At 41.5% G+C, this 11,230-nt stretch overlaps 1 protein-coding gene across 2 annotated transcripts; it reads left to right on the top strand.

Annotated features, from left to right (window-relative positions):
- The first annotated feature begins 2,373 nt into the window (after positions 1-2,373).
- On the top strand, positions 2,374-10,299 carry LOC137136671 (actin, cytoplasmic 2-like). Of its 2 annotated transcripts, XM_067522281.1 has the most exons (9): positions 2,374-2,513; positions 3,791-3,924; positions 4,020-4,124; positions 7,214-7,324; positions 7,528-7,612; positions 8,061-8,222; positions 8,373-8,564; positions 9,433-9,614; positions 9,960-10,297. In XM_067522281.1, exons 2-9 carry the CDS (start codon positions 3,793-3,795, stop codon positions 10,101-10,103), a joined length of 1,113 nt encoding a protein of 370 aa, XP_067378382.1. In that variant the 5' UTR covers positions 2,374-2,513; positions 3,791-3,792; the 3' UTR covers positions 10,104-10,297. The 2 variants fall into 2 exon arrangements, with proteins under 2 accessions (XP_067378382.1, XP_067378383.1); XM_067522282.1 differs by lacking the exon at positions 3,791-3,924 and having other exon boundaries at positions 2,414-2,513; positions 9,960-10,299.
- The last annotated feature ends 931 nt before the right edge of the window (positions 10,300-11,230 follow it).

Below are 11,230 nucleotides of genomic sequence, written 5' to 3'. Positions count from 1 at the left end.
GTAGCAGAGCTTAAGATGTTGAGGTTCTCTTTGGGAGTGACGAGGATGGACAGGATCAGGAATGAGGACATCAGAGGGACAGCTCATGTTAGATGTTTTGGAGATAAAGTCAGAGAAGCCAGATTGAGGTGGTTTGGACATGTTCAGAGGAGAAACTGTGAATATATCAGTAGAAGGATGCTGAGGTTGGAGCTGCCGGGCAGGAGGTCTAGAGGAAGAGCAAAGAGGAGATTTATGGATGTAGTGAGAGAGGACATGAAGTTAGTTGGTGTGAGTGAAGAGGATGCAGAGGACAGAGTTAGATGGAGGCACATGATTCGCTGTGGAGACTCCTGTTACATTAGGATTTATGTAGTTTTGTTTCCTTTTGTTCTCTTAGTCTGTCTGTAAGTTCTTTACCCTCCTTGTGGATTGATCTTTAGTTTTGTTCACTCCTCCAAATTCCTCCTAATAAATAGCCCTTTCTTTGTACCTCCTCTTGCCGTCTCCTTACTTGGGTCCTTGCACTTAACTTCCTCAACCGTAACACTAGTGAATGCTAGATCGCTACCTAACAAAACCTTTATTCTAAAGGATTTGTTTCTGTCTTGTCGGTTGGATTTTCTAACGGAAACATGGATGACAGTCGTGAGTTCAGTGCTTTTTATGAACTTTTGCTACCTGGTTGCACATATTGTAACTCTCTGAGGACATGTGGTCGTAGAGGAGGAACAGCAACTATTTGCAGGGAAAATTATGCTTGTAAACAGGTCACGCTGACAGCGTCTTATTCCAGCTTTGAGATGAACTCATTTGAGCAGGGTTCTGTCCCCCTGTGTTGTGCTCTGTTATATATCGGCCCCCCAGGTAGACGCCTAAATCTGACAGCGTTTTAACACTTGGGGATTTTAACATTTACGTGTGTTGCCCTGAGAAGCACTTTGAATGTTATACAGTTTGTGTCTGATCCCCTACAAGAACGTGGGCACACTCTTGATCTTGTCTAAACACACGGCTTTACAGTTTTTATCCTTGAAGTCTGATGCTGCATATTCAGACCATATGCCTGTTGTTTTTGATATGCGTCTTTCTTGTCCAAGGAAGAAAGTCAAAGGTGTCTTTGCAGATGTTAAGCGACAATTGGCCTTGTTTTTTTTCTGATGTTATTGTTTCAAACTCTCACAACACGTGTGTTTTATTTAAAACCATAAACTCTGTCCTTAATGTCCCTCAATCAAGCTATCATGAGAACTCTGCTGAAGTGTGTGAGAATTTCATGCGCTTTTTTATTGATAAGGTCACGAGCACCAGGGCTCTGATTAGTCCTTCTTTTTATGACCCTATTATCTCTGTCGCATCCTCTGCTGTTTTTGATACGTTGATCACGATCTACCGGTCGATCGCAAAGGCACTGTGGGTAGATCGCATGGAATTAACAAAGTAGACGTGAGCCCATCATCCGTCCTCACTATGAAATTTGTCACTTGATTGACGTACAGGGCAGCCAGTCTGACATCTGACCTTTTGTGACACATGGGTCAACGGCGCCAAGTGCTGCAAAACTCTAGCAAGCTAGCGAGAGCCTCCAATTTATTTCTTTTAAACTTAAGAAAGGGTTTAAAAATGAGTGTGGGAACTGGAAAAAGTAAGAACTCAAAAACTTACCACTTCCATACAGAGTGGGAGGTGGACTTTGTTTCACTATGACATTTTCTAAGTGCATTTGCCTCATCTGCCAGTCTGTCATCACTCCTGGAGAGTGTGGAAGAAATGAAGGCATTGATGTTGATTAATCTTTTCACTTTAACGAGACAAAGACTAAGGTCTTGCTTTTTGGGACTAGTGATGCCTCCAAAGTTCAAGTTGACCTGGGTTTTTTAAGTCAAAATTTGAAACATACAGTAACAGATCTGGGTGTGAGACTGGACAGTGATCTCAAACTTCATGCACAGATTAGATCAGTGGTCAAATCCAGCTTTACACATTTAAGACAACTGGTCAAAGCAAAACCTTTTATTCCTTTGCATGACTTTGAGATTTTAATCCATGGTACTTGTGGTGTTGGTGGCTTTATTTGGAAAGAGGAAGAAGACTGTATTAGGTTTAAGATGACTAATAAAGTGCTTGTTGTTCCAAAGTCTTGATGCAGATTCATCATTATCATCACATATTATCGCTTAAAGGGTAGTTAGTTATTCATTAAACCCAAAGGGAAACTCCAGTGTTGTCGTGAGGTAGACTGAAAAATTGCAGCTTTAATCTAAAGTATGATGGAGTTAGACACAATTTATGAGGTGATAAGAGACAAGAGCCAGAGTCATGGTGAACCACAAAACCAGAGGCAGGGCCAGATAACAGCATATAACATTCTGGATTGTTCTCATAACAGCTGGTGAAAGGCGGGGTCTGTTGGACTGCAGGGGCAAAGTCTGCATTATAGCCCAGTTTAGCATTTTCCTGATATGCATCTACTGAGCACAGCTGGGGAAGAGGAACATCTGCACTTCACTTACAGAGAAGACTCACCTGCACAGGTAAGAAGCAGCACAACAATTTCTTAGAATTGTTTTGTGTTTTTCATTCAAAATATCTTTATTATTGTTATTGAATAGTTATTGAATAGACACTGATCAGCCATAACTTTATGACCAGCCACCAATTATTGACACCTTTCTATCAGAACCAGCATTAACTGTTTATCTTACATGTCTAGCAGGCTGTTTTTTTAAACTAGTGAAAACATATCTCAACTTTTGAGATAACTTATGGCGTTCCCCAGGGATCCATTTTAGGACAACAAATATTAACTTGTGTTTGCTACCTCTTGGTGGTGTGATCACAAGTCTTGGCATCTCATTCCAAAGCTTTGTTAAAGACACTCAGCTTTATGTGGCTGTTTGTCCTATTGATCCCTTATTAAAATCTGTTTTAGACATTAGTGTTTGGATGTCACAGACCTTTCATGCAGCATAAGCAGAACAAAACTGAGATTTTAGTTATCGATTTAAAGGCTAAAGAAACTGGCAACAAAAAAAATTGTCTTGGACTAACGTTCAATGGTTTTCCTTTCTTGGAACACTTTTGGTGTCCCGACCACTGCAGATGGTCAGGACAAGTGCTTCAGTTTAGAGTTGCTCTCACTCAGTTGTCCAGCCACCACAATTAGGCCTTGGCACAGTAAATCCTTATTTTCTGCTTCCACCACATCAACCGCAGGGCTGGGGCATCCATATAGGTGAACTAGACAACTCTGCTCTCACTCTGACATGGAGGTTAGGGTTCAGAGTGCTGTTTAACTAAAGTCTGTGATTGAACATACAGTAACACTAGAACTTTCCCAGGTTCTCACTGTAGTCATTCCACCCAAAGAAGACAGGAGTAAAGATGCAATGCATGTATGGCCCATGTTAAAGAGCGGCCTCCCTACGTACACACCTCACCTGCTTTGTACAGAGCACCAAGTACCTGACAGTAACAATCAATGAGTGGCCAGTGGGACAACCAGTAGACTTCCTAGAACCACAGGACGATTAAGCAAAAATAGCCTGCAGACTGATCAAAAGTGAGTTTTTACATCATCATACACACTTCTGCATGAGTCCAACGCTCCTGAAATCCCTTGGATGCACCAGTATTTGACCTTCAGCACTGAAGACTGCATCCTTTGACCAGGGACATCTCACAGTTGAACCAAGTTCCTCAAAAGGTTCCAGGTGCTCAGAAAGAGTCCCTGCAGTGGAAACAGTCCAGAGAGTGGGAGAGAATAATTAGTTTAATTAATTAGTTAATTAATTTAAAAGTTTCCTTTCAGAAATGGATGAAGAGGTCCCTGCCATTGTTATTGACAACGGCTCCAGCATGTCCAAAGCCGGGTTTGTTGGAGACGAGGACCCCCGTGCAATCTTTTCGTCCATTGTTGGTCACCCAAGACAACATGAACAAAACGTGCGTGTTGTGTGTAGATGTATAACTAATCAATAAATGCAGTGTCATACATGACATCAAAGTTGTATTTGTGTGTGATGGTGGGAACATAACAGAGCGACAGCTATGTGGGAGATAAAGCCAAGAGCAACAGAGACATACTGACCCTGAACTACCCCGTCGAACACGGTATCATCACCAACTGGGACGATATGGAGAAGGTGAGGACAGTTTATACACCTGAAACTAGCTGAAATCTCTGTAGCTTCTGTGAAACAGTTTCCAAGGCTCTGCACAGTGAGGCTCAGTGGTTCAGTCATGTTACTGTGGACTGTCTTTTTTAGGAACAAGTCCTGCATGGTTGAAGAGTTTTACTGTTAAAATGTGGGTCAAAGATCTTAAATTTCCATGCAACATTCAGCTTTAGGTCATTAGACATCAGCACGGGGCACATGAGAACGAACTGACACCCATCTTGGAATTTAAATATATGATCATGTCAAACTGGAAAATATCTAGTGGTGGTGGAAAAAATTATCAACATTAATTCAAGCTACAGTAACAATAGCATAGTGTGAAATTTCCGACTTGCAAGTAAGTTCTGCACAAAGGTCACTAAAACTAGAAGTTAATCGCCAAGCAGACTGATCCATTAGAGCATAATGTTGAATTCCCAGATACGTAAGTGTCTCTTGATACAGGATGTTTAACTATATGGTAATGGATAGATTTATTCCGTCTTTTCCTTTCGGCTGTTTCCTTTCAGGAGTCGCCACAGCGAATCATGTGCCTCCATCTAACTCTGTCCTCTGCATCCTCTTCTCTCACACCAACTAACTTCATGTCCTCTCTCACTACATCCATAAATCTCCTCTTTGATCTTCCTCTAGACCTCCTGCCTGGCAGCTCCAACCTTCAACCTTCTACCGATATATTCACAGTTTCTCCTCTGAACATGTCTAGATTTTCCTCCACCTGCTCCCTGCTCTCACTACAAATAACAATGTCATCTGCAAACATCATAGTCCATGGAGATTCCTGTCTAACCTCATCTGTCAGCCTGTTCATCACCAGAGCAAACAAGAAGGGGCTCAAAGCCGATCCTTGATGCAGAACCACCTCCACCTTGAACTCATCTGTCACACCTACAGCACCTCACCACTGTCTTACAGCTCTCATACATGTCCTGCACCACTCTAACATACTTCTCTGCCACTCCAGACGTCCTCATACAATACCACAGCTCCTCTCTCTGCACCCTGTCATACGCTTTCTCTAAATCTACAAAGACACAATGCAACTTCCTATGACCTTCTCTGTACTTCTCCATCAGCATCCTCAAAGCAAATACTGCATCTGTTGGACTCTTTCTAGGCATGAAACCATATTGCTGCTCACAAATGTTCACCTCTGTCCTTAGCTGAGCTTCCACTACTCTTTCCCACAACTTCATTGTGTGACTCATCAGCTTTTTTCCTCTGTAGTTACCACAGCTCTGCACATCTCCCTTGTTCTTAAAAATTGGTACCAGTACACTTTTCCTCCAGTCCTCTGGCATCCTCTCACTCTCCAAGATTTTGTTAAACAAACTAGTGAGAAACTCTACTGCCACCTCTCCTAGACACTTCCATACCTCCACAGGTTTGTCATCAGGACCAACTGCCTTTCCACTCTTCATCCTCTTCAACGTCCTCCTCACTTCACTCTTACTAATCTTTGCTACTTCCTGCTCAACACCAGTCACCTCTTCTACTCTTCGTTCCCTTTCATTTTCCTCATTCATCAACTCTTCAAAGTCCCATCACACTCCTGGCACCTGTCAATACATTTCCATCCTTATCTTTAATCACCCTAACCTGCTGCACATCCTTTCCATCTCTATCTCTTTGTCTGGCCAACCTGTACAAATCCACCTCTCCCTCTTTAGTGTCCAACCTAGCATACAAGTCCTCATATGCTCTTTGTTTGGCCTTTGCCACCTCTATCTTCACCTTACGCTGTATCTCCCTGTACTCCTGTCTACTCTCTTCAGTCCTCTCAGTGTCCCACTTCTTCTTAGCTAACCTCTTTCTCTGTATACAGTCCTGAACTTCCTCGTTCCACCACCAAGTCTCCTTGTCCGCTTTCCTCTTTCCAGATGACACACCGAGTACCCTCCTACCTGTCTCCCTGATCAAATTAGCTGTAGTAGTCCAGTCATCTGGAAGCACCTCCAAACCACCCTAATCTGTCTCAGCTCCTCCCTGAAAACTACACAACATTCTTCCTTTTTCAACTTCCACCACTTTGTCCTCTGCTCTGCCTTTGTCCTCTTCATCTTCCTCACCACCAGCGTCATTTTACACACCACCATCCTGTGTTGTCTGGCTACACTCTCCCGTACCAATACTTTACAGTCACTGATCTATTTCAGATTACAACGTCTACACAAGGTGTCGTCCACCTGAGTGCTTCTACCTCCTCTCTTACACATCACCCTATGTTCCTGCCTCTTCTGGAAGAAAGTGTTCACTACAGCCATTTCCATCCTCTTTGCAAAGTCAACCACCATCTGACCTTCTGTGTTTCTGTCCTGAAGACCAAACCTGCCCATAACAGTCTCATCACCTCTGTTCCCTTCACAAACATTATGCTCTGCATCACTTCATCTAACTCAATCCAGAATTTCTCTTTCTCTTCTAACTCACATCCTACCTGTGGGGCAAAACCAGTCACAACATTGAACATCACCTCTTCAACTTCCAGCTTCAGACTCATCAACCTTTCTGATTCTCTTTTCACCTCTAGAACATTCCTCACCAACTCTTCCTTCAATATAACTCCTACTCCATTTCTCTTCCTATCTGACCCATGGTAGAACAACTTGAACCCTGCTTCTAAGCTTCTAGCCTTGCTACCTTTCCACCTGGTCTCCTGGACACACAGTATGTCCACCTTCCTTCTCTGCATCATGTCAACCAGCTCTCTAGCCTTCTCTGTCAGTGTCCCAACATTCAAAGTCCCTACTGTCAGTCCTACATTCTTACGTTTCCTCTTCTCTCTCTGCCTACGAACACACCTTCCTCAGCAGCACCGGTGGTGGTCGTTGTTAACTGGGTTAATCGATTTATTTATAATAATAAAATGTACAATATTTGTGGTAGTAATCAGAGGCTCAAGTAATGTAAAAATTGCACTTAGTTTACTTATATATTGCAGAAAAATGATAACCGCATCTGAAAAGTCTGCATGATTTTTAAAATATTTCCACCTGTTGATTTAACAATGCAAAAAACTTTTTGTACTGGGTTGTTAAACTCCCATCCTGCAGCTCTGGCATCACACCTTCTACAATGAGCTCCATGCAGCCCCTGAGAAGCACCCAGTGCTGCTGACTGTAGCTCCAAACAACCCCAAAGCCAACAGGGAGAAGATGGCACAGGTGAGTTTGTGGGGAATTTGACATTTGATCAAGGCTTTAAAGCTCCTCCTGGCAAACACAGTGTCAGTGCAACATTTTTTCCATTTGTAACAATCACTGCAGGCTTTGCATTGGTTTGGACTTTGTTTTGTAAGTTTCCAGCAGTTATCAAGGTTCTGCAGTGACATGTCATCTTTCACATCCTTGATATCATCGCATTCCAGATCATGTTTGAGACCTTCCACACTGCTGCCATGTTGATGTCCATCCCAGCCGTGCTGTCATTGTACTCCTGCGGTCGTCTCTCAGGTGAGAACACAACCCCAAATGTTTCTCTAATTTGTGGATCCAAAAACATTGACTAAACTTCCGGATTAAACGTCAGATTTCTAGGAGGAACTGCAGATAAATGTATTTGAGTGATGGGTCTTTTATTTAGGGTCTTTTATGGAAGTTATGTTGGTACGCCTGAGGGAGTTGAATTTTTTTCACATTTTTGAGATGTCCCAATTTAATTCTAAATATCAGTATCTGCACTATCACCACAAAATAAAGTCAAAAGAGATACAAACCATATTTAGTTCTTTGTTCTTGTATTTGAGCAGATTAAGGCTCTAAGCACTTAAGAAAACAGACCTGTGGTCTGTATTGTCCCTGAACACCTCCCATACACAGCTGATCACACTACTTTCTTAAAGTTACAGTCTGGAACTTAAGTTAGTTGACTTAAGTAATTGGTTGATGACTTGTCTTGCAGGGATTGTGATGGAATCTGGGGATGGTGTGAGCCATGCTGTGCCGATCTGGCAGGGTCAGGCTCTGCCTAACGCCATAATCCATCAGAACCTGGCTGGCAGAGATTTGACAGACTACCTGATGAAGATCCTGTCTGAGAGAGGCTGCAGCTTCAGGACAGCTGGTAAAAAACATTCACACTCACCGTTAAGACTAAAACAAATTGTTCAGGATTAATTTATAACTACCTAGTTTATAACTAATGTAACTAATTATTTGCAAAAAGAAACGTTTGTGGTTATTTTCTAACAAATATTTTAACTCTGAACTCCAGCTGATCACGAGATTGTGCGTGACATCAAGGAGAAGCTCTGCTACGTGGCTGTGGACTTTGAGCAAGAGATGCACAAAGCTGCTTCCTCCTCAGCCCTGGAGAAGAGCTACGAGCTTCCTGATGGAAAGGTCATCACCATCGGCCAGGAGAGGTTCCGCTGCCCTGAAGCACTCTTCCAGCCTTCATACCTCGGTTTGTTACCTGCATCAACTCAGACTTGACTCAGTCTGAATGTGACTAGTTTAGGTCTCTATTTTGCAGATTTTGTTTCCTGGATTTTTTGTTGGCTGTACAGGAGGATGGTTTATCTATATGCCTTTATTGTACTGTATCTTTTGGTAGTAAATTGTGGTTTGTACTGTCAACATCAATAGTCACATAATCCCTATCAGGCAAATTTCTCAAAATCCTCCTTTTGAATCTTGTAAATCTAGGTTGCACTCTTCTGGACACAGCCCCCAATTTTCAAGTTACCACAGCAACCATTTGCCTTCACCTTCCACATCTTTTGGCAAAGCATCCTTAGGTCCCATATACTCTGCATATAACCCCTCTGACATAGACCTTGTTAATTTGTGTGACCTCAGTAATTTATCTGATGTTATAAGGCAAGAAGACACTAATTAACATCTAACTAACAACATTAATGGCCTGATAGAACAGAAGTTGTAACTGCGATAAAATATTTCAATGAAAAAAAAGACAATACGAAGGGTGCCAGGGGAGGACAATTCCAAGAATCAGCTGTTGGACATTTACATTTAGTCATTTAGCAGACAATTTTATCCAAAGCGACTTACAAGTGATGTACAAGGCAGCAAAAATCTAAGTCAAGGAGAAAACATCAAAGCAAAGTCCTATCAGAAAAGTGTTCACAGTTCACGAGTTACAAGTGCAAGAGAGCAAAGGATTTTTTTTAAGAGATTTAAGTGCATAGGAAGATGCGGAAGAGTTCAGTTTTCAGCAGTTTTTTTAATATTGGGAGAAAATCAGCTGGTAGCTCGTTCATCACAACGATAATGAAGTAAAACCCTAAAATAACATTTGTTATTGTGCATAGGAATTAATTCGGATGGTGTCAATATGATGACATTCAACAGCATCATGAAGTGTGATGTGAACATCCGTAAGGACCTTTTTGCCAACACTGTGCTGTCTGGTGGAAATACCATGTTCCCTGACATTGCTGAGCGCATGCAGAAGGAGATCACTGCTCTGGCCCCAACCAGCATGAAAATCAAGGTGCAGTCTTATTAAATTGGTATTCATCTAATGTGTCACAAAGGTGCTGTAGAGCCCTGAAAAACGTTGAGCAAAATATATTTTCTATTCATTTTGCCTGCAGGTCTCACTTGTGTATATCCAGTTTGGTTTAATCAGGTTCTACTGCCCCCAGTGGACAAACTGAAATCTTTTAGGAGCACTTTCATGCCACAATATTTGTAACTTTAAATTTCTAAACCTCGGTATAGCATAACTAGTATGTCAAGTGATTAAAATAATCCAGAATTAAAAGTGTATATTAAGCATTTTTACTTTGTTGATATATTACCCATAGCCTCACCCTTTCTCTTTCTATACCTCTAGATCATCGCTTCCCCAAATAGGAAGCTCTCAGTCTGGCTCGGTGGCTCCATGCTGGCCTCTTTGCCCACTTTCAAACAGATGTGTATCAGTAAGAAGGAGTACGATGAGTCTGGCCCCAACATCGTCCACCACAAGTGTCCTTAAAAGCTCCACATTCTCCTCCTCCTCTTGTCTGATGTGAACAGACTAACACATGCCATGAACAGACAATTCAAACCACTTTACATTTTAATGTTCTCAGCAACCTACTGAACCTGAACTGTAAAATAATTCTGAACATGAATCTGACTCTGTTTATGACTTGGAGCCCTTCGAACAATAAAACAATATTCTTTTAAAAAACTTCAGTCTGACTAAAACGACATGTTTCATGTTTAATTAAAAAAAAAAACAAATCTGACTTTGGTTTTTGATTCAATAGCATTTATGTTTTAAATATTTATGAAGGGCATGTAATATTTTGTTGCTCCAACTTTAACATGGCATTCATTCCAAACAAGTGGTTCTCAGTGAGACCTGTGCACCTTCCAGCAGGTAGTCTGATCCACTCTTTGTGCTCTGAAGAGACATGCCATTATATCTGGGCCATTGGTGGATGAAGTACTCAAACTTCACTCTAGTAAAAGTACCCACTGACATTTCTACTTACGTAAAAGTAAGTAAGTACATGTTATATTCTACTTAAAGTATTGGAGGTAAAAAATATATATATTTAACTATTTTGTTTCCCGTTCCATTTCTGTGGACCAGTGCTTCTTTATGTTGGGGAGGGGGGGCAACAGACATAAATGAAAGCTGGATGCTGTTTTATCTATGGGGCCTGGTGGCTCAGTGGTAGAGCATTGCATAGACAGCAGAATAATCTTGAGATTTAAGCCTTTGAAAACCTTTCCAGACCTTGTCAGCTAATCACAGCTCTCCGTTAGGGGATGGAATTAGTAGAATCTATGTATTTCATACAGAGGCGTCTTGTTACAGATGTGATGTTACAGCATGTAAAGGTAAAGGTCATTCATAGCTTTACTATCTAATCTTTTGCAGTGTTACTGTAAATGACTGACGTCAGTGTCAGACTTTGGGCTGATGTTAAATCAGACTCCAAAACAATGAAACAAATGAGACTTAAAATACAAACGGTGGGAAAATGAAACGTGAAACAGGAAGTAAAGCTTGGTGCGCTTGGATAGATCCATTTTAAGTAGATTATAGATTGTAATAACTCAGCTGCAGAAGGGTCAGGATCTCTGTTTAAAATTTCAGGATTAAACGTG

The sequence above is a fragment of the Channa argus genome, chromosome 11 (genome assembly GCF_033026475.1).
Source record: "Channa argus isolate prfri chromosome 11, Channa argus male v1.0, whole genome shotgun sequence".
In the NCBI taxonomy this organism is placed as follows: Eukaryota; Metazoa; Chordata; class Actinopteri; order Anabantiformes; family Channidae; genus Channa; species Channa argus.
Note: the sequence above shows the minus strand (reverse complement) of the source record. Positions and strands in the feature narration are given on the sequence as shown.

Excerpts from the sequence above, each read along its gene's own strand:
- LOC137136671 (XM_067522281.1), top strand. The coding sequence starts at position 3,793 with ATGGATGAAGAGGTCCCTGCCATTGTTATTGACAACGGCTCCAGCATG. Across the intron at positions 7,613-8,060 it reads CTCCTGCGGTCGTCTCTCAG|GGATTGTGATGGAATCTGGG; the intron begins GTGAGAACACAA and ends CTTGTCTTGCAG. Across the intron at positions 8,565-9,432 it reads CTTCCAGCCTTCATACCTCG|GAATTAATTCGGATGGTGTC; the intron begins GTTTGTTACCTG and ends TATTGTGCATAG.